This window comes from Monodelphis domestica, chromosome 1, assembly GCF_027887165.1.
Source record: "Monodelphis domestica isolate mMonDom1 chromosome 1, mMonDom1.pri, whole genome shotgun sequence".
NCBI classification, from domain to species: domain Eukaryota; kingdom Metazoa; phylum Chordata; class Mammalia; order Didelphimorphia; family Didelphidae; genus Monodelphis; species Monodelphis domestica.
This window is the reverse complement of record NC_077227.1, coordinates 678714390-678737925: the sequence shown is the minus strand read 5'-3', so window position 1 is coordinate 678737925 and position 23536 is coordinate 678714390. Positions and strand designations below refer to the sequence as shown.

Here is a 23536-nt window from a genome sequence, read left to right as displayed (position 1 = left end):
GACAGTCTTTTATAGCCCTTTGGGCATAGTTCCAAATTGCCCTCCAGAATGGTTGGATCAATTCACAACTCCACCAGCAGTGTCCCAACTTTGCCATGTCCCCTCCAGCATTCATTACTTTCCATAGCTGTCTTGTTTACCAATCTGCTAGGTGCGAGGTGGTACCTCAGAGTTGTTTTGATTTGCATCTCTCTGGTTATTAGAGATTTAGAGTACTTTTTCATGTGCTTATTAATAATTTTGATTTCTTTAACTGAAAACTGCCTATTCATGTCCCTTGCCCACTTAAAATAAGGAGGCTTGGCTAAAGATCACCTCAAATGTTTCTTCAGAATCTAAATTATGTTCCTTCTTAGTAGTTTAGTGAAAATTTCCTCCTCTTGACTTCCTCCAGTTCATAGAGCTTTCTTGGTCTTGAGGTAGACAGGGGATGGATAGAAAGAAGCTTTCTTATCCTTAGATCTAACCAATATTGAGGGAGAGAAAAAGGCAACCCACCAATCAATGATCATTTATTAAGCACCTACTATGTGCCAGGCCCTTCACTAAGCAAGGCAACTCAAGATTGTTCTGAGTAAACAAACTGGAAGAGCCTATAAAAACTATGAGTGTGAGAAAGTGCTTTGTTAACAGTCACCAGCAGAATCACTGATTAGACTTTTCTTCTTGCCCTACCTCTCCATGTTCTTCTGTATTTACCATCATTGATGCTTATCACAGCCAGGAGGAGTTCTATCTGTGAGGTCACAGTTTTTAATCTTAGGGTCTTCCTGTAATTTTCCTGATTTCCTCACTTCTAGGCTGCTTTCTCCTGCCATCTCCAACTGTCTGTTTTGAGCATGGAGAAAGTTCATAGCATCAGAGACTTGAAACACCATCTAGTTCAACCTTCTCATTTTACAGACAAGGGCACTAAGGTCCAGTAATGTCAAGTGATTTACCTACCCAAGTTCATACAGGATAAGATCTAGTTAGGTTCTGAACCCAAGTCCTCTGACTCCTGAGCCAGGATGCTTTCTACTACCCAACACTGTCCTCTGGTTCACTTTAGAAAATATTATAAATATGTTATATTGGTTGACTGTTCTATGTATGTGTATATATATATATATATATATATATATATATATATACACACACACACACCCTTGCCCTCTGTCTTGGAATCAATACCATATATTGGGTTCAAGGTAGAAGAGTGGAAAGGGCTAGGCAATGGGGATTAAGTGACTTGCCCATGGTCACACAGCTAGGAACTGTCTGAGGTCACATTTGAACCCAGGACCTCCCCTCTCTGGGCCTGGCTGTTCAATATGTATTTTACACAGATGAAATTTAATTTTTGTTCCAAAATAAGAGTGATAATATCAGGAATAATTAAATCATGGATCAAGATTTCAAATTCGGCTACCTGATTGAGTCCTTGCTCTTAGACTTAGAGGTTCCTTGGCCCCAGGCAAGTTGCTTCACCTCTCTGAGAGTCAGTTTCTTTCCAATTAAAATGAGTGTGGGCAGAGAGAGCACTTGGATCCGATGGCCTATAAGGACTGTCCCAGGTTTAAGCCATTTTCAGTTTTTATTCCTCTTCCTTCGGACTCTCCACCTCTCCTCTTCCCAAGTCCGGATCCAAGGTTTGTTTTGTCTTCAATGTATTTGGGGTTAGCCGGTGTTTGAAGCTCACTTCGGTCAATGTCCACCTGTGTGACCTTCAGCTCTCAAGACCTCTTGCATCAGTTTTCTGATGGTCCCTAAAGTCTCTTAAGGGTTTAAACCCAACCATCCTGTGAATCCTTTCCAACTCCCTTAGTCCCTGCTCCCCTTTCTCCTCCCCTAGAGCTCAAAACGGGAATCCCACCCATAGGCAGCCAATAGGCAGTGGTGTGGCCCCTAGAGCTGGGGGAGGGGGGTGTGAGTGATCCAGTTGGCATTTCTTCCTTGGCTGGGGGTAGGTGGGGTGCTGGGGTTCAGACCTGAAAGCCATCAGCCAGGCAAGCTGGGCGCTCTATAACTGGCAGAAGAGTTACAAAATCTACGTGGGGTCGCTTCTTGGAGTGGGAGCGCCCGCCCGCCCGCCGCGCAGCATCCTGATTGGTTGCTCCTCTCTCACCCTCCCCACCGGTCCAGGGGGGGGGTCTGTCCCTGCGCGGGGCGGGGCCGCTGTCAGTCTCCCCCCAACTACTGTAGAGTCAGCGGTGGCAACTAAGTGGGGAGTCGAGGGAGCGAACGCCGGAACTTTACCTGACCCACCTGGCGCGACTGCCTGCCTCTGGAGCTGCCCCCAGCCTCAGGGGAAGAATGCTGGCGCCCCACCCGAATCCCGAGAGGGGCAGGTAACCCCACCTTCCCCTCTTCTCCCCGACCGCCGGGACACCATGGATCACCACCACTCCCACCTCCTCTTCCTCCTTCTCCTCTTCCTCCTCCGGACAATCTCCGAGGCAGCGGCGGCGGCGACCTTGGGCGGCGGCGGCGGCCCTGGGCAGCTGTGGAGCCTTTTGGGGCTCGGGAGTGGAGCTAAGGCAGGTTCCTTCGCTTGGCCGTCCCGGCTGGAGGGTGAGGGCTGCAAGGAGTGGGGAGGATCTCCTGCTCCCCTTGCTCCTCCCAAACAATTTCAGCCCCGATTGTCCGCTTTCTCTTGCAGACGCTCCAGATGTGTAGCCTCTGCTCAGCGGCTTGGGCAGCCGCGTGGACCAGTGGCAGCAGCAGCAGCGGCAGCGGCACTGGCGGTTTGAATCAAGGTTGGTGTTCCGTCTCCCCGCTGAGGGGTTTTTCTGCTCACTTGCTACTTGGATGGAACCAGAGGGTGTGTGTCTGTGTGTCTGTGTGTCTTTGTGTGTATATCTGTGTCTGTGTGTGCGTGTGCAAGTTTAACCTCTTCCCTTCGCTGTAAACTGAAGGAAACAGTGATTAGGTGATCTCCAAGGTCCCGTCAGCTTCCGTGTTCTGCGTTTTATTAAGCCCCTGACCACTTTCAATCCTAAGAGCCTTTTTTAGTTGCTTTACCATAAAAATGTGAGCTACTGTTGCATCGGAGTATCGCAGCCTAAGTGCAAAAATTTCAGCAGTGTGGATGCGCTCTTCACTGGTACATCTCATAATCCAGTCGGAAGAACTTACTGTATAGCAAGCACCTTGCTAAATGAGATAGAAAGGTTTAAAACAAAACAGTTTCTCCTTTTCCATGGAGTAATGAACTTACTCTTACAACCCATTAAATAACTAGATATATAGAAGAGCGATGACAGAGTAGATGGGAGGTAATCTCAGTCTGTAAGGTCCTCAGAAAGTGATCCCTGAGCTGAGACTTTAAAAAAGCCAGGGAAACTGAGAAAGGAAAGTGGAGGAGGGAGAGCATTCCAGGCTTGTGGACAGACTACTGTTGCCTTCGACTAGAGATGGAGTGTTCTATTTGAGGAATTATTGTACAGTAAAGGAGAGGAAAATGTAAGCAGACTGGAAAGGCAGGAAGGGGTCACTTTATTAAGAATTTTCAATGCCCAACAGGGAAATTTTTATTTGATTCTTTTTTTTTTTAAACCCTTACCTTCCGTCTTGGAGTCAATACTGTGTATTGGCTCCAAGGCAGAAGAGTGGTAAGGGCTAGGCAATGGGGGTCAAGTGACTTGCCCAGGGTCACATAGCTGGGAAGTGTCTGAGGCCAGATTTGAACCTAGGACCTCCCATCTCTAGGCTTGGCTCTCAATCCACTGAGCTACCCAGCTGCCCCCTTTATATTTGATTCTTGAAGTAGTAGGATAGCCCCTGAAGTTTATTGAGTAGAGGAGTGACATTGGTCAGAACAGTGCTTTAGGAAATCCATGCAATGAAGCTTGTCCCTGGTTCTTTTAGGATTTCCTTGTACTCTCCTGATACATAGACCATCACCTTTGCCTAGTATTTGTATACTTGACCATACATTGACACTCTTTTCAGTGCTCCTGCCATTTTTGTCAACATACTTATGCCTACCTAGTATATTTTAATTGCTCATTGGGTGGCTTGTAAGTGTAAATCTCTTGAGATTGTGGTATTCCTTAAGCTACTACAATATTGAAGCCAAGGAGAATGTGGTTGTTAAAAGAGATGGACTTGAGTGGCAGAGAAGCATTTGGGATCATTGAAAAGTTATACAATTTCCCAAATGTAGTTGCTGGCTATTGCCTGGTTCCTTCTCACTAAATTCTGCATCCAACTCCATTTGTAAGGTAGGTGGCTGGAAGGTGGCTGTCCATTATGTTCTGAGGGATTAAGCCAATGGACTATCTATCCATTTGAATGTTATAATCTGGGCAATATATATTCTCCATACACATATTTTCCAGTGTGATTGATTATAAAGGAGTCTGGTTATTTCACAGGTTTTAAGGATCAAAAGAATCTTAGAGATCATCTCTCTCTCTCTCTCTCTCTCTCTCTCTCTCTCTCTCTCTCTCTCTTTCTCTCTCTCTCCATCATGATATTCTGAATATAGGGGGTTATATATAGTGATATAGGGGGATAATTTGATGGTCTGAAAACTCTGCTTTGGTATACTATGTTCTGTGGCCTAAGAGCCAGTCCATTGCTGATGCTCTATTTACTAAAGACCCTTTTAATTGTAAAAGTCTGTGATTCTATATCCTGAAGAGAGCTTTTTATGAAGTCAGCCAGGCCCCCTTTTAGAGGGTTTTGACTTTACCTTTCTGTGATTCTGCTGTAAGCATAGATTCTTTGTCTGAGGTTGGAGATTTGATGCCCTGACCACTAGCTTTTTAAGCATCCTTCACTTCTGTCATTTATTAACCCCTCTGGGGAAGAAGAAAAACCTTTGATGCATTGTTTCAGGCAGTTCTAAGAGAAGGACATAGCTCTGTCTCTATGTACCTAGGAAGAGAGAGAGCCAAATCTAGAGACCTTGGAAAGTCTAGAATTTCTATCCTTAAAATCTTACCTCTTACTCCTTTAAGGCAGAGTCAGGGGTGTGTTGATAAATATTTAACAATTCAGGTTTCTGAGAAAAAATATAGGCTTGATACATTTTAATATTTAATCTACAGTATAACTATTTCCCCCTTCACTTTCTTAAGTCTAGACAATCAACAGAATAGTACATTAAGCCATGATTTATAGCATTTGCTGATTTTCCAGGTGTAAATGCTCACAATTAAAATTTTATGTTCAGAAATGAGATGAGCTCCAGCATACCCCTGGACAGAGTGCATTTATTTGGGGGCAGTGGGAAGAGAATTAGAGCAAAGTAGGAGGAAGAAGGAAGATGGTAAGAGAATGGTGGAAGAGAGAAATCAGCTCCTAGAAAGAAATTGAATTGTAGTGGTAAGAACCTATATTTGGAGTTGGAAGACCTGAATTCTTTAAGACCCTACCATTGCTGTTTATTGAGACCTTGGGCAAGTTACCTCCTCTTGTCTAGGTCTCGTTTCCTTATTCTATATGAAATAAATGGGTTGGACTAGATTGGACTAGGTACTTAACTAGTATCAATGAACTTTGTTTTAAAAAAAATGTTTTGATTACTTTATTTTAACATTTTTTATTTCCTCTATTGTCTTATATATGCTATTTTATGTATCTTAAGACATTATTCTGAGAAGGGATCCATACTTTTCACCAGACTGCCAAAGGGGTTCATAATATTAAAAAAATCAAGGAATCTTTAATAGCTAATATCTAAGGTTCCCTTCCATCTTTGACATTCTATATTCTATATGTTTTAAATTCCTTTCCTGATTAGATCCTTCTATGTTCTGAGGTCCCTTCTAGGTCCAACATTGTATGCTTCTAATTAAGTAGCCCTCTTTTCAGAAGGAGTTGTCATTCACAGTAATAACAATCAGCCACATTTATAAAGTGTTGTAGAGTAAACTACCTTAGAACAGCTAGGTGGCGCAGTAGATAGATCATTGGGCTTAGAATCAGGAAGACATCTTCATGAGTTCAAAGCTGACCTCAGATGCTTACTAGCTATGTGACCCCTGGCAAATCACTTAATTCTGTTTCCCTCAGTTTCCTTATCTGTAATAATGAGCTGAATAAAATGGCCATCTACTCCAATGTCTTTGCCAAGAAAACCCCAAATGGATCACAAAGAGTCTGACACTACTGAAGAACAACAGGGTAAAAAAAGTACTTTACACACAGTATTTGATGTATTGATTTGATATATTGATTTCATTAAGCTTCATGACAACCCTGTGAATTAGCATGATATTATTATCTTCATTTTATAAGTGAGGAAATCAGAGCCTAGAGAAGTGAAGGCACTTGCCCATGATTACACAGGTAAAGTTTGACTCCTTGGATATTCTTTAAGTTGTCTGTACTGCCCCAAAGTTCATGACACAAAAAGATTAAAAGCATCAGATTTAGTGGAATGTCCTATTTAAATTGTTTCTTTTTTTCTCTTTTTTGGGGGTGGTGGGGAGGGAAGAAATAGGGAGGCAAGCAAGTGAATTCATGCTAAATTCATGCTTTATAAAACTCCATTATATAATGAAACGAGCTTAGATTGTAAGAAAACTTGGCATCCATTCCCAAACTCCTTGCTTTATAGCTGTGCCACCTTATTCAAATCACTTAACACCCTCGTGCCTTGTTTCTTAATCTAAAAGAGGATAATAATACTTTCATGTGGCTAGTGACACTCATAGGAAAATATGGTTTAGAGGTTTAAAGGAGATCTTGAAGAACTATTTAGCCTTAAGGAAGAGAAAACTGAGACCTGCCAAAGTGAAATGATTTGCCCAAACAGAGGACAAGTGACTTGCTCTAGTCACCTTCAGAATAAGTAGCAGAGTCAGAATTTGTACCCAGGTTATCTGATTCTAGGTCTAAAGCTTTATTTTGCTGTAAGTCCTTGCTAGGAAGATAGAAGAACTACTTCTTTTGAGGACAAGGTTGAGGGCATTTTGAAGCAAATAGTACTAGATATCCCCTTATCCTGACACTTCCCCATTAATATATCAGAGCAATTTCATATATCTGTCTGCCTTTCCCTAAGATCTCTGTGACTTCAAAAAGGAAATGATTTGTGATGTGTGAAAAATGATTTCTATGTAAATTAAATCATGCCTCTTTTACTAGAGGTAGCACAATGGATAGAGCACTGGGCTTCAGGGAGACCTGAGTTTAAATCTGTTTTCAGATACTTTCAAACTCTGAGCAAGTCACTTAACTTTTTATTGGCCTCAGTTCCCTTATTTATAAAGTGAGACTATTAATATCATCTGCCTGCCAGAGCTTGAGGATAAAATGAAATAATATTTGTAATGTGATTAAGCATAGTTCCTGGTACACTAGTAGGTACTTAAAAATGTTTATTTGTGTGCAGCCTTGAGAAAATCCTTCATCTTCACCTGGCCTTCCTTTTCTCATTTATAAAATAATGGAATTAGACTAGAATCTCCCAATCTGCTCAGTTCTTCTACAGTTCAAGGCCCTTTTGAATGCTTATATTCTATGTTCTATATTAGTCTTTGATTTTAAATGAGTAATTTCATGCCCTTTTATTGCTTAGAGAGTCTCAGAACTGAAAGAGAACTCAGAGGACATCTAGCCCAACTCTTCCCCTGGACCTTGAGTTCCCTTGACAATGTACTTGATAGACGGTTTCCAGTCTCTTGAATATCCCTAGTGACTGGGACAGCCTGAGATGGCTGGTATTAGACTATTCATGTCTTTAGAAATCTTCCATATATGGAGCTGAAATGTACTGCTTAGCAGTATGGAGGTAGATTATCAGCAATTAAAAGATCTGCGCTAAAATGTTGACTCTTGTGGAAAGGAAACTACAACAAGTTCTGAACTTTCTGCCACTGTGTTGGAACAAGTGACAGTGGGAATATTAAAGAGAGAAGAAATTGGCAAGACTGACAGTTGATGGGGGAAGGGGCAACTGGGAGTGGCAGTTGGTTTTGTGACTAGCACTTCCTTCCTGGTGTGGGAAGTGGGAGGGGCTTTTCTTCCAAGTCTCTGGATAGAAATACTGCCATTTTCTTCAGCCCAAAGAGACAGGATCAAGGAGCTCTGAAGGTCAGAACTTTTCCTGTTGCTTGCTGTCTACTGCTAAGATTTTGAAATTAAGAAAACTAGCACAGATATAGCATAGACAGGAATAAAAGAAACTCTCCACCAGCCTGTGAGGCCTGGCCTCCACTTCAAAACTGAGAAAAACTCCAACCGTATCTAGGGAAATCCCTCTTCCCTCTTCCCTGTTACTTCACCAATCTGAACTGGTTATTAAAATTTATCTTATTTGAACTTATTGGACTTTCTTTTCAGGGGACATAGAGGGAGCTGAACCTGTCTTCCATCATTCAATTACAAATGATCCATATCAGACCCCTGCTGGGTGATCAAAGTCTGGGGAAAGGCTTGTCCCTTAGGAAGGTCCATGTTTACTTGCTTTGGGGCATCTCCGGCATCAATCCATAGAGAAGACATCCCCACAGGCTACCATAAGTGGCTCATTTCTTGGACACCCCATTTTGTTAAAAAAAAATAGCCTCTTGGCAGGGGGCATCTCTCTCCTTTGCTTCACCGGCAGCCATATTCCCTCTCATCCTTCAACTCCTCCATTCCCTGACATAAAACCTCCATTATCCCCTGTTCTTCATATCCACTCATCTTTCTCTATAAATATTACACTCTAACACATAACTTGCTAGGTGGGAAAGTCATTTTTATAACTATTGCTCTTTTTTTGTGTATTAGTGGTTAGAACATAGGATTTAGAGTCAGAAAAAAACTTGAATTTGACTCCGGTGTTGGCCACTAACTATAGCAATGTGACTACAGTATAAGCAAATCATTTAACCTTTCTGTGATGCATTCAGTTTCCTCATCTGTAAAATGGGCATATTAATAATACCTACCTCTCTGGGTTGTTATGAGAATCAGATATCTTATAAAACCACATTGAAAACTTAAAGAACTAAATAAATGCTAGTAATTACCATTATGATTTATAATTTTCTTATCTGTAAAATGAAAGGTATTGTTATACAAAAATATTTATAGCTGAGCTTTTTGTGGTGGCAAAGAATTAGAAATTAAAGGCATGTCCCTCAACTGGGGAATGGCTGAAAAAATTGTGGTACATATTAGTGATGGAATACTATTGTGCTATAAGGAATGATGAACAGGATGATTTTGGAAAGAACTGGAAAGACCTATGTGAACTGATGCAGAGTGAAATAAGCAGAACCAGGAGAACATTATACACAGCAACTTCAATATTGTAGGATGATCAAATGTGATAGACTTTGCTACTAACAGCAATATAATGACCCAGGACAATCAAAAGAATTCTGAGCAACTCCAGAGAGAGAACTGTTGCAATATAAATACAGATGATAGCATATGATATATCACTTGATTATTTGGGTATATGATTTGGGGTTTTGGTTTTATATGTTCATTCACTTACAAAAAATAAATAATATGGAAATGTGTTTTGCTTGATAATACATGTATATAACCCAAATAAAATTGTGTGTCAACTCTGGGGTGGGGGGGGGAGGGAAGAAGGGAAGGAGACAACATAAATCCTATAACTTTGGAAAACGTATGTGGAAATTTGCTATTAAAATAAAATAAAATAAAAAATGAAAGGCATTGGACTAGATACAATATAGTACTACAACAAACATTTATTAAGTGCTTACTCCATAGATATAGAGCATGTTGATAAGTGTTGGGGAAGGTACAAAATGTAGGTAAGGCATAGTCCCAACTCTCAGGGAATTTATATGGGATAAGACACTAATGCAGATTGTTACAGCCCATGATATTACATGAAAAGTTCAGGAGAGAGAAAGAGACAGAGGAGGAAGAGAGGATAGAGGGGAGAGAGGAGAGAGAGAGAGGAGAGAGAGAGAGAGAGAGAGAGAGAGAGAGAGAGAGAGAGAGAGAGAGAGAGAGAGAGAGAGAGAGAAGCAGAAATGGAGAAACAGAGGGAGGCAGAGGCAGAGGCAGAGACAGACAGATGGACAAATAGATACAGAGAGCCAGTTAAAGAAGCAGAGGCAGAATGACAGAGACAGAAAGGGAAAGAGATAATAACAGAAAAAGAGACAGAGATGTAAACAATGGGCTCTGGTGATTCCTTCCAGGTCTTCATCTTATGAGAAATGAATATGAATCAAACTGTTTTCAGCTTTGGTCTTGAGGTTTTGATGGTCACTTTTTACCCACTACAGATTATGTCTTTGTGACACCCATTGAAGTGGATCCTGGAGGGGCTTACGTTTCCCATGATATTTTGCACAGCAGACGATGGAAGCGGTCACCCCAGAGACCCAGGGGTTCCTTGCACTATAGATTTGCAGCATTTGGGCAAGATCTGCACTTACAACTTGAACCTTCTTCCATCCTTGGCCAAGATCTCATGGTCCAGGTCCTAGGAAAAGATGGCATCCTAGAGTCTGGGAAGCTTGAAGTGGAGCAGTGTTTCTACCAGGGATTCATCTGGAATGATAGCACCTCCTCGGTGGCATTGTCGACTTGCATGGGACTGGTGAGTGTGGCTGCTGGAGGAAACACGCTCCAGCTTTCATGTGTTTTGTGTAACTAGGAAATGCAATTGGGTGAACAGATGTGGATAATATAAACACTTCCCTGCTAAATATGGCACATTTCTTCAGCAGCTTTGATATATCTCATATTCTCAGTTGAACTTGTCTATTTTTTTCCCATTGCAATTCAAGAGTCATAGATCTAAGGTTAGAACTGACCTTGGAAGGGGCAGCTAGCTGTCTCAGTAGATTGAGAGCCATACCTAGAGATAGGAGGTCCTGGGTTCAAATTTGGTCTCAGACACTTCCTACCTGTGTAACCCTAGGTGAGATACTTAATCCTTAGTACTTAGTCCTTACTTGGAACCAATATACAGTATTGAGGTTTTTAAAAAAAATTTAAAAACAAACAAATAACTTTGGAGGCTGTTGACTTCAACCTCTTAATTTTACAGATGAGGAAACCGAGGCCCAGAGAGGCAAGTGACTTACCAGGGTCACACAGCTCAATAAATTCCAAACTTGTACACTAGTTCTGGCATTCTTTATGACAGCAGTTGCCTCTCCTCAAATTCAGTTCAATAAATATTTAATAAGGAACTGCTGGGTGCCTGGAATACCCTCTGAAAAGAACTGGAAATGCTAATTCAACTGGGATGTGTGATGTCATTAGGTTGGGGAGCCAATCTATTGTCAGGGATAAGGTACAGTAGAAAATGGCCATCAGAACTAGATTCAAACGTTGTTTTTGCTACTTGTGTGATGACAAGTGAGTCCTATTCTCTTCTCTAGGGTTCATCTGTGAAATGAGAGGGTTGGACCAGATGATCTCTAAAGTCCAATCCTGACATCTCATTTCCATCCTTTCTGATTTTTGTGCTTGTCCTTCCAAACGTCCTGGAGAGAAGAATATCCTACTCACTTTCTCAGACCCTGTCTTCTGATTTTTTTTAAATTTTAAACATTATTTTATTTGGTCATTTCCAAACATTATTCACTGGAAACAAAGATCATTTTCTTTTCCTCCCCTCCCCTCCTCCCACCACCTTTCCCTCTCCCATAGCCAACACACGATTCCACTGGTTATCACATGTGTTCTTGACTTGAACCCATTTCCCTGTTGTTGGTATTTGCATTAGAGTGTTCATTTAGAGTCTCTCCTCAGTCATATCCCCTCAACCCCTGTAGTCAAGCAGTTGCTTTTCATCAGTGTTTTTACTCCCACAGTTTATCCTCTGCTTGTGGGTAGTATTTTTTAGATCCCTGCAGATTGTCCAGGGACATTGCATTGACACTAATGGAGAAGTATATTACGTTCGATTGTACCACAATGTATCAGTCTTTGTGTACAATGTTTTCCTGGTTCTGCTCCTTTCGCTCTGCATCACTTCCTGGAGGATGTTCCAGTCTCCATGGAATTCCTCCACTTTATGATTCCTTTGAGCACAATAGTATTCCATCACCAACATATACCACAATTTGTTCAGCCATTCCCCAATTGATGGGCATCCCCTCATTTTCCAATTTTTGGCCACCACAAAGAGCGCAGCTATGAATATTCTTGTACAAGTCTTTTTCCTTATTATCTCTTTGTGGTACAAACCCAGCTGTGCTATGGCTGGATCAAAGGGCAGACAGTCTTTTATCACCCTTTGGGCATAGTTCCAAATTGCCCTCCAGAATGGTTGGATCAATTCACAACTCCACCAGCAATGAATTAGTGTCCCCACTTGGCCACATCCTCTCCAGAATTCATTACTTTCCATAGCTGTCATGTTAGCCAATCTGCTAGGTGTGAGGTGATACCTCAGAGTTGTTTTGATTTGCATCTCTCTGATTATAAGAGATTTAGAACACTTTTTCATGTGCTTATTAATAGTTTTGATTTCTTTGGCTGAGAACTGCCTATTCATGTCCCTTGCCCATTTATCAATTGGAGAATGGCTTGATTTTTTGTACAATTGATTTAGTTCTTTGTAAATTTGAGTAATTAAACCTTTGTCAGAGGTTTTTATGAAGATTGTTTCCCAATTTGTTGCTACCCTTCTGATTTTAGTTACATTGGTTTTGTTTGTACAAAAACTTTTTAATTTGATGTATTCCAGATTATTTATTTTGCATTTTATAACTCTTTCTAAATCTTGCTTGGTTTTGAAGTCTTTCCCTTCCCAAAGGTCTGACATGTATGCTATTCTGTGTTCGCCTAATTTTCTTATAGTTTCCTTCTTTATGTTCAAGTCATTCACCCATTTTGAATTTATCTTGGTGTAGGGTGTGAAGTGTTGATCTAAACCTAATCTTTCCCACACTGTCCTCCAATTTTCCCAGCAGTTTTTATGAAATAGTGGATTTTTGTCCCAAAAGCTGGGATCTTTGGGTTTGTCATATACTGTCTTGCTGAGGTCCCTTGCCCCCAGTCTATTCCACTGATCCTCCTTTCTGTCTCTTAGCCAGTACCAGATTGTTTTGGTGACCACTGCTTTATAATATAGTCTGAGATCTGGGACTGCAAGGCCCCCTTCCTTTGTATTTTTTTTCATTATTTCCCTCGATATCCTTGATCTTTTGTTCTTCCAAATGAACTTTGTTATGGTTTTTTCTAAATCAGTAAAAAAAATTTTTGGAAGTTCCATGGGTATGGAACTAAATAGATAGATGAGTTTGGGTATGATGGTCATTTTTATTATATTGGCTCGTCCTACCCATGAGCAGTTAATGTTTTTCCAATTGTTCAAGTCTAGTTTTAGTTGTGTGGAAAGTGTTTTGTAGTTGTGTTCATATAGTTCCTGTGTTTGTCTCAGGAGATAGATTCCTAAGTATTTTATTTTGTCTAAGGTAATTTTGAATGGGATTTCTCTTTCTAGTTTTTGCTGCTGAGCTGTGTTGGAGCTATATAGAAATGCTGATGACTTATGTGGGTTTATTTTGTATCCTGAAACTTTGCTAAAGTTGTTGATTATTTCGATTAGCTTTTTGGTTGAATCTCTAGGATTCTTTAAGTAGACCATCATGTCATCTGCAAAGAGAGATAATTTGGTCTCCTCCTTGCCTATTTTAATGCCTTCAATTTCTTTTTCTTCTCTAATTGCTACTGCTAGTGTTTCTAGTACAATGTCAAATAGTAGAGGTGATAATGGACATCCTTGTTTCACTTCTGATCTTAATGGGAATGCATCTAGTTTATCCCCATTGCAGATGATATTAGTTGATGGTTTTAGATATATACTGTTTATTATTTTTAGGAAAGGCCCTTCTATTCCTATGCTTTCCAGTGTTTTTAATAGGAATGGGTATTGTATTTTATCAAAGGTTTTTTTCTGCATCTATTGAAATAATCATGTGATTTTGTTGGTTTGCTTGTTGATGTGGTCAATTATGTGGATGGTTTTCCTAATATTGAACCAGCCCTGCATCCCTGGTATGAATCCTACTTGATCATAGTGAATGATTCTTCTGATCACTTGCTGAAGTCTTTTTCCTAGTATCCGATTTAAGATTTTTGCATCTATATTCATTAGGGAAATTGGTCTATAATTTTCTTTCTCTGTTTTTGGCCTGCCTGGCTTTGGAATTAGTACCATGTTTGTGTCATAAAAGGAGTTTGGTAGAACTCCCTCTTTGCTTATTATGTCAAATAGTTTGTATAATATTGGAGTTAGCTGTTCTTTGAATGTTTGATAGAATTCACTGGTGAATCCATCAGGCCCTGGGGATTTTTTCTTAGGAAGTTCTTTGATGGCCTGTTGGATTTCTGTTTCTGATATGGGATTATTTAAGAAATCTATTTTTCTTCTGTTAGTCTAGGCAATTTATATTTTTGTATATATTCATCCATATCACCTAGGTTGGTATATTTATTGCCATATAGTTGGACAAAGTAGTTTTTAATGATTGCCTTAATTTCCCCTTCATTGGAGGTGAGATCCCCTTTTCATCCTTGATGCTGTTAATTTGCCTTTCTTCTTTCCTTTTTTTAATTAGATTGACGAGTACTTTGTCTATTTTGTCTGTTTTTTCAAAGTACCAGTTTCTAGTCTTGTTTATTAGCTTAATAGTTCTGTCACTTTCTATTTTATTAATTTCTCCTTTAATTTTTAGGATCTCTAGTTTGGTTTTCTTCTGGGGGTTTTTAATTTGCTCGTTCTCAAGTTTTTTGAATTGCATTTCCAATTCCTTGATCTCTGTCCTCCCTAATTTGTTAATATATGCACTCAGGGATATGAATTTTCCTCTAAGTACTGCCTTGGCTGCATCCCATAAGGTTTGAAAGGATGTCTTGCCATTGTCATTTTCCTCAACAAAATTATTAATTGTTTCTATGATTTCTTCTCCAACCGATTTTGGAGTATCATATTATTTAATTTCCAATTAATTTTTGATTTGGCTCTCCATGTGCCCTTACCGATCAATATTTTTATTGCCTTGTGATCTGCAAAGGCTGCATTTATTATTTCTGCTTTTCTGCATTTGAGTGCCATGTTTCTGTGACCTAGTATATGATCTATTTTTGTGAATGTGCCATGTGGTGCTGAGAAGAAGGTGTATTCCTTTTTATCCCTATTTATTTTTCTCCATATGTCTATTAACTCTAATTTTTCTAAGATTTCATTCACCTCTTTTACCTCTTTCTTGTTTATTTTTTGGTTTGATTCATCTAAATTTGATAGTGGTTGGTTCAAGTCTCCCACTAATATGGTTTTACTGTCTATTTCCTCCTTCAATTCTCCTAGTTTCTCCATTAAAAATTTGGATGCTATACCATTTGGTGCATACATGTTGATTAGTGATATTTCCTCATTGTCTATACTCCCTTTTAACAGAATATATTTACCTTCCCTATCCCTTTTGATCAGGTCTATTTTTTGCTTTGGCTTTGTCAGATATCATGATTGCCACTCCTGCCTTCTTTCTATCAGTTGAGGCCCAAAATGTCTTACTCCAACCTTTAATTCTAACCTTGTGAGTGTCAACCCACCTCATATGTGTTTCTTGAAGACAACAAATGGTAGGGTTTTGGGTTCTAATCCAATCTGCTATTTGTCTACATTTTATGGGTGAGTTCATCCCATTCACGTTCAAAGTTATGATTGTCATTTGTGGATTCGCTGGCATTTTGATATCTTCCCCTAGTTCTGACCTTTCTTCTTTAGCTTTCTCCTTTTGAACCAGTGATTTACTTTAGGTCAGTCCCCCTAGTCCCCTCCCTTGATATGCTTACCTTTCTAGCCCCTCCCTTTTTATGCTCCCTTCCCCTCCCCCCTCTCCTTCCCTCCCTTTTTATACTCCCTCCTCCCTTCCCCTCCTTAATTTTCCTTTCTTTCTTGCCCTGTTGGATAAGATAGAATTCAGGATCCCACTGGATCTAGATGTTCTTCCCTCTCAGATTTGATTTCACTGAGAGTAAGGTTTAAGTAATTCCACTTCACGCTCTCTTCCTCTCCTTCTCATATGAGAGTTCTTCCCCTCCCCTTCCCATGTGTATCTTTATATGGGAAAGATTATTCTATTAAGTCCCCCTCTATTTCTTGAAGTAAATCTTAGTATTATCAATGGTTCCCCCCCTCCCTTTTCCTTTCTTTGCCCCCACTGTCCCCAAATCTTCTTAATGCCCCAATCTTTCCCTATGCATGTTTCTTCTAACTACTCTTATGATGCATACAATTTTTGAGAGTTACACAAAACATTTTCCCCACATATTAATATATATAATTTGATGTAAATATAGTCCTTATAGAAGAGAGTTTGACTTAAAGAAAAAGATAAGATTTATCTCCTTTTCCCTTTCTTTCATATTTACCTTTTCATGTTTCTCTTGCTTTCTGTGCTTGGATATCAAATTTTCCACTAAGTTCTGGTCTTTTCTTAGCAAATGCTTGGAAATCTTCTATTTGGTTGAAAGCCCATACTTTCCCCTGGAAGTATATAGTCAGTTTTGCCGGGTAGTTGATTCTTGGTTGGAGACCCAGCTCTCTTGCCTTTCTAAATATTGTGTTCCATGCTTTGTGGTCTCTTAGTGTGTTAGCCACTAAGTCATGTGTGATCCTTATGGGAGCCCCCCTATATCTGAAGCTCCTCTTCTTGGCTTCTTGTAGGATTTTCTCCTTTTCTTGGAAGCTCTTGAATTTGGCAATTACATTCCTAGGGGTTGTCTTTTGGGGATTTAGTATAGAGGGTGTTCTATGAACCCTTTCTATTTCTATTTTGCCCCCTTGCTCCAGAATGTATGGGCAATTTTCTTTTATTATCTCCTGTAGAATAACATCGAGTTCATTGTTTATCTCTGATTTTTCTGGGAGACCGATAATTCAGAGGTTATCTCTTTTTCCTCTGTTTTCCAAGTCTGTGACCTTTTCAGTGAGATATTTTATGTTTTCTTCTAATTCATTAATTTTTTGGCTTTGCTTTATTGATTCTTACTGTTTTATGATCTCACTTTCTTCGAGTTGCTTAATTCTGGTTTTTAGGGACTAGTTTTGCTTTTCAGCTTTGTCTGCCCTTCTATTGGATGTTTCCAGCTCTTTTTCCAATTGAGCAGTCTTATCTGTCAGACTGCTGATCTCTTTCTCCCATTTTTCTTTCCAGGTTTCCATCTTTTGGGTAAGTTCCAGTTTGAGATCTTCCAGAGCTTGTTGATAGTTTCCATTTTGAGAGGCATGTTCTGATTTTTTTTTTTTTTTTGGATTTCATCCTCATTCTCTTCTTTTCCTTGGGTACTTCTACCATAAAAGTTTTCAATAGTCACCTTTTTTCCCTTTCTTCCTGGAGGCTTGCTTTTGGGCCGTGTGAGCCATCCCTTTGGTGGTTTTATTCCCCTTTCCTTTTTGGTCTAGGGTCTGGGTGATATGGGTGGGTTTTCTGTGATTTTAGGTTGCCTCAGACTAATTCTTCCCAGGCTCCGAGGTTTCTTAGAGCACTGGGCCCCTATCACAGCCAAACTGCCCAGGTGTTCAGCTCCGCCCAGATAATCAGCACGTGGTCCGCCCCTGGTGTTTAGCTCCGCCCAGATGCTCAGCACAACCACCCCAAGTAAGGCTCCCTGGGCCCCTGTGCTCAGCGCAGGATTCTACCATGAAACCGCCCTGAGACATTTTTTCCTGGCAGTCCCAGATCCCAAGGACCCTGGAGTGCCACCCCCCCCCCCCCCCAGAAAGAGACGTTCCCCACTCACTCGCTGTCCCAGTGAGCCCTCCGGTAGTTCACTCTGGTTTGGTGGGGGATGTGGGGGGGAGGGGTGGCTCAGTTCACGTTTCTGTGCAAGCTTTTTCTCCTTATTATAGTGTGGAAATGTTCAAACCCCATGTACCTTCGCCTCTGTGGGGGTACTGGGGAGTACTGAGGAGTCCTTCTGATCCTCCAAAGGTGATTTTTATGCTCCTTTGATGTAGTCTATTTCGTTTGGTGCCAGGGAGAGGAAGTGTGTGGCGTCTAGATTGCAACCATGATTACCTGGAAGTTCCTCTTCTGATTCTTTTAAAATGCAGCAGGCATCAGGGCAACGAGGGGCACCTTGGCATAGCGGAAGCTCTGCCTTAGAGTCAAGAATAAGATTTAGGATTATGTTCTGTCTCTGTCCCAAATCATGTCTCTGTCTCTGTCCCAAATGATTTTCATTGGTGATAAAGCTGACATTTTTATAGCTATGTAATGGCCCTAAGGTTTGCAGATGACAGGATGTCCTCAATACAGTTTAAAACTGCCCTAAGACTTTGGGGATGTCCTGCATTCTATTGTTTGATTTCATAATAACCCCATGAGGTGTTACTACTACCCCCATTACATAGATAAGAAAACTGACATGAAAGAGGCTAAGTGATTTTCTCAGGGCCATGTGGATCTGAGGCAGGGTTAGAATGAATTTGGGTCTTCCTAACACCAAATTCGGTGCCCTATCCACTCATGCCAAGTGGCTTACCTTACTGGGAGGGAGGCTTCTGAATGAATGGAATCACAGTTGTGGACCATGCTTTTCCCCTTCCCCCTCCACACCATCCTGAAAAACAAACAAAACAAATCCAACAATCTAATCATGCAATTATGGAGATGGTGGTTTTTCAGAAGAGGTTTCATGAAGGTTATGGCTTTGGAGCAATTGAAGAACAATTAGTATTTAAACAAGCAGAGATGGAGGAAAAACCCAGTTAGTCCATTCAGGGCAGAAGAAACAGCATGGCCAGAAACAGGGGAAACAGGAAAGAACTGAATTCAGAAATCTGTTAATCCTAATCTTAATATTTCCCTGGTCATCCTCCTTCCTTCTTGGCTCAGCCGAAGTACCATCTCCTCCATGTACCTTTTTTTTTTCTGACTCTTGGCCACTGAAAGTATTGTCTTCTTCCTAATTTTTTCCTTCCTGTGGTACTTTGTCTGCATAGGTCTCTCCTGTTGTCTTATACTCATTCATTCATTCCTTTGTTTATTTATTTACAACCTTTGCCTTCTGTCTTAGAATTGTTTCCAAGTATCAATTCCAAAGGAAAAGAACAGTAAGAGCTAAGCAATTGGGGTTAAGTGACTTACTTGCTCAGGATATGTGCTCTGTCCATTGCCCAGTGCTGCCTCTGTCCATTGTGCTCTGTCCATTGAGCCACCCTGATACCTCTCTTTCACTTATTTGGTAACCCTCTAGGAAAATGTGAGCTCCTTAAGGTGGAGGAGCTTGCCATTTTTCATTCTGGGACTCCCCTGGCCAAGCATGCTGCCTTGTGCAAAGTTGACAATAATTGTTTATTAGATTGAATGGAAATGTTATCCTGACCTATCAGATAGCTCTTTGGTCCTATGTGTCCAGCTGGCAAGGATAATGCCATTACCACTACTACATTCGACGTTGTATCCCTCTGGTAAGTGTAAAAATGGATTTGAACTCTGGACTTCAATCCCCAGAAGCCCTTGCTCCACTTCCCCAGAATGCTTTGTAACCTCACCTGGGCTGAGAATGAGATGGGGTATTTAACCTGATTGCAAAGGCTTTTGGCTCTCTTTACTTCCTGTCTCCGCTGACAAACAGATGTATCTCATGATGTGAGTGAAATTTTGGGTGGGCCTCATGGCTCACCTGGCACATGCCTTTTCTTATTTGTATATTCTTAAATTCTCAACCTTTAATAAACCTCTAAAATGATACTCCTTGCAGAGAGAAACTAATTTCTACCTGCCTCAGTTTCCCTAAATTTTAATCTTTACATAAGGACCTATGATTTCAGTGGAATGGGGAATCCCCGTGATGGGAACAACCCACTTTCTCCAATACAGATTGTGATCTGTTAATAACTTATAACCTTAGAGAGTTGTCAGGAGCTCAGAGAGGTTGTGATTTACCTAAGGTCCCTTAGTGAAAATGTTGAAGGTAGAATCTGAACCCAGATTTTCCTGATTACAAGTCTAGCACTATATTCAATCTACCATGCTGCCTCTCTACTAATGATGACAGTTCCCATATATATAGTATTTTAAGGGCATCTAGGTGGTACAGTGGTCAGCATGCCAGACCTGGAATCAAGAAGTCTCCTCTTCCTGAATTCAAATATGGTCTCGTACACTTATTAGCTGTGTGACCCTGGGCAAGTCACTTAATGCTGTTTGTCTCAGTTTCCTCATCTATAAAATGAGATGGAGAAGGAAATTCAAACCACTCCAGTATCTTTGTCAAGATAACCTCAAATGGCGTCATGAAGAGTTCCACATGACTGAAAAATGACAAGAACAATAAGGTTAACAAAATACTTTCCTCACATTAATCCTTTAAAAAGGGGAAATTTTTTCAATGAAAAAAAACAAAACATTGGTGGGAAAAGAGCTGCTGTGTAAATTAAAAGCCACTATCAAATGTTTATCTAAAAAAATAAAAATAAAAAGGGGAGTGTGAGAAGTATTGTCCCCATTTTACAGATGAAAAACGTGAGGTCAGGAGAGGTCATGTGACTTGCCCAAAGTTAAAAAACAAAACAAATCAAAACTGGTTAGAAACAGTGTCAGGATTTGAATTCCAGTCTTCTGATTCAGTTGACCGGTTTTTGTCAGTTCTTCTACAACATATCTTGTATTTAACGTGTGTCTCTTTCCTGAAAATGGTCACCATTGTGGTTTAAGCCCTTATCCCCTTTCTCCTGGACTGTTACAATACCTTCATAATTGAAATTCTGGCTTTGAGTCACTCCCAATTCCAACCATCCTCTACACATTTGCCAAAATAGTTTTGCTAGAGCACAGGTCTGAACACGTCACTCACCTGCTCACAAAACCTAAGTGGTTCTTCTTTGCTTTAGGGTCAAATACAAATTCTTCAGCTTCACAATATGCTTCCAGCTTCTACAGGAAGCCCTTCCCCGATCCTTCTTAATTCTAGTGTCTTTTCTCTGTTGATTATTTCCTGTTTATCTTGCTTATTCTTGTTTGTACCCAGTTGTCCAGATGTGATCCACCCCCCTCCCCATTAGATCGTGGGCTTCTCAAGGCCAAGGACTGTCTTTTGCATTCCTTTGTATTCCCAGTTCTTAGAATAGTACAAGGTACACAGTAGGGCTTCATAAATGCTTATTGACCTCTTGATTGATATTTCTCTCCTTCCCTTCTGTTACCTTCTAGCCAAAGTGGCCTTCTTAGTGTTTCCAAACTTGGTATTCTGTTCCCTTATCTTTTTCACATTTTTTTTCTACATTTCAAAATTATTCTCCTTTACCCATACCTTTAAGAATCTCTGATTCCCTTCAAAGCTTAACTTATGAAAGAAAGGCTTTTAGGGGCAGCCTTTCCATGCCCCATTGGTGGTTAGTGTTATCTCCCTCTTCAAATAATTATTCATACACAATTATACATGTAACGTGTATTATACATTATATATTACATATAGCCTCATACATAGGTGTATGTAAGTATATGTGCCCACATACATATGCTTATCTCTTTACATGTTATAAACTTTCATTAGAATTCTAGAAGAGTCTTGAGGGCAGGGACCATTTTTTAGTTTTTGTATCCTTAATACCTAATGGATGCTTCTGGGATTAGATGATCAGTTATTTGCTTATTAAATAATTCTTATCATTTGTTGCTCAGTCATTCAGACATATGTCTGACTCCTCCTGACCCCGTAAGCAATAACACGCCAATATTGTCCATGGAGTTTTCTTGTAGTGATTGGCCATTTTCTTCTCCAGTGAATTAACACAGAAGTTAAGTGAGTTGCTTAAGGTTGCATAGCTGGTAAGTGTGTGTCTGGATTTGGACTCAGAGCTTGCTGATTCCATGCTCAGTGCTCCACTACTACTATCCACTAAATGAGGATGACTCTTATTTTCATGGTGTTTAAATTTTATAAAATAGTTTCCTTACAATAGTAGCTAGGTAATGTGTGGAAAGAGTAAAGGTTATGGAGGCAGGAAATCTTGAGTTCAAATCCTGCCTCAGATATCTCTCAGGTACATGACCCTGGGCAAGTCACTTAACCTCTGTCTTTGTAACCTTCCTCTCTCTGTCTCTGTCTGTCTCTGTCACTGTCTGTCTGTCTCTCCTTCTTCCTTTCCTCCAACCCCCAGCAATTCTGGGAAGGAGGTACTGCAATTAGTATTATGCAGTCTTTTACAGATAGTGATGATGATGATAAGGTTATTACCTATTCCGTGACAACTTCAATCAAAAAATATGAGAATGAAATAATAAGGCAGCTATGTAACATAGTGGATAAAGTTGTGGTCTTGGAGTTAGAAAAATACGGGTTTAAATCTAACCGTAGATATCTACTAGTCATGTGACCTTGGTTAAGTCATTTAACCTGTGTTTGTCTCAGTTTCTCCAACTGCAAAGTGAGTACAATAACAGCTCTGAAGGGCTGTTGGGAAGATCACATGAGATAATATTTGTAAAGTCCTTACCATAGTGCCTGGGACATAATAGGCAGTTTATAAATGCTTATTCCCTTTTTCTTTCCCTAATAATAATTATATGATTAATAGATGTTCTTGTAATGCATGATAATAAGTTAAAAAACCTACAGGAGTATTTCTGGAATAAGTATACATCACTTCATTGAACAGTTGTATAGACTGATAATAAGGTCTCATCATTGAATTTGTACAGTGTAACTAAAAGAGGGTTACCTCCAGCAAGAGCTTATAAAACATCCAAGAATGGGGTCAAATCCAAATTATATAGAATGAAAATATTTCAAAATACAGAAATGTAACAAATAAAAATCACATGGGAGAAGGAGGACGTGTGTATCACCCCTCTTGTCCTAACTGCTTGCGAAGTGGTACCAAGGATGCTTTCAGTGAATCTACAGAATGTTGAGCTTATATTCTAATACTTTTATTCCATTACAAAAAGCAGTCATTTTATCTACCTGTGCAACATACTGTTGAACACTAAATATAAAGGAGTCATAACAAGATAGTAACTTGTCCCAGGACCGTTTATGTCTGATCCGCAGTAGAGGAGTGAGGTGATGATTGCAGTGGTATTAATAGTAATAATAGATATTTACACACCACTTCAAAATTTGCAAAGTTCTTCAAATTTATGACTTTATTTGGTCCTTATAACATCAGTATGAGGTTTGTCTAAAGAACATCTCCACTATGCAGAGAAGAAAAGTGAGGTTCAGAGAAACTGAGACTTGCTTGGCTTATGTATCTATTAAGCAACAGGATCAAGACCCAACTCAAGTCTCTGACAAAAGATCATTACCTACAGTGATCCAGGACAATCCCGAGGGACTTATGAGAAAGAACGCTATCCATGCTGAGAGAAAGAACTGTGAGAGTAGAAACTCAGAAGGACAACATATGACTTATCACTTCTTTGTATGAGAATAGGATTTGGGGTTTTGGTTTTAAAAGGTTACTCATAAAAATGGATAATATGGAAATATGTATCAAGTGATAACACATGTATAACCTAGTGCAACTGCTTGTCAGCTCTGGGAGGGGGGAGGATAGAGGGGAGGGAGAAACAATGAATCTTGTAACCATGGAAAAATATTAAAAATAAAAATAAAAATAAATTAAAATAAAAATATTTTTATAACT

At 40.0% G+C, this 23536-nt stretch overlaps 1 protein-coding gene across 2 annotated transcripts in view; it reads left to right on the top strand.

The window, feature by feature from the left end:
- Positions 1 to 2595: 2595 nt before the first annotated feature.
- ADAMTS18 (ADAM metallopeptidase with thrombospondin type 1 motif 18) overlaps positions 2596 to 23536 on the top strand; it is a 205783-nt gene continuing 184842 nt past the window's right edge. The window contains exons 1-2 of one of the 2 annotated variants that reach the window (XM_007477046.3): positions 2596 to 2738; positions 10197 to 10513. In XM_007477046.3, the coding sequence (XP_007477108.3) occupies positions 2651 to 2738; positions 10197 to 10513 (405 nt within the window). In that variant the 5' untranslated portion in view covers positions 2596 to 2650. The remainder of the gene's footprint in view (positions 2739 to 10196; positions 10514 to 23536) is intronic. The other variant, XM_056796391.1, reaches the window with a different exon arrangement.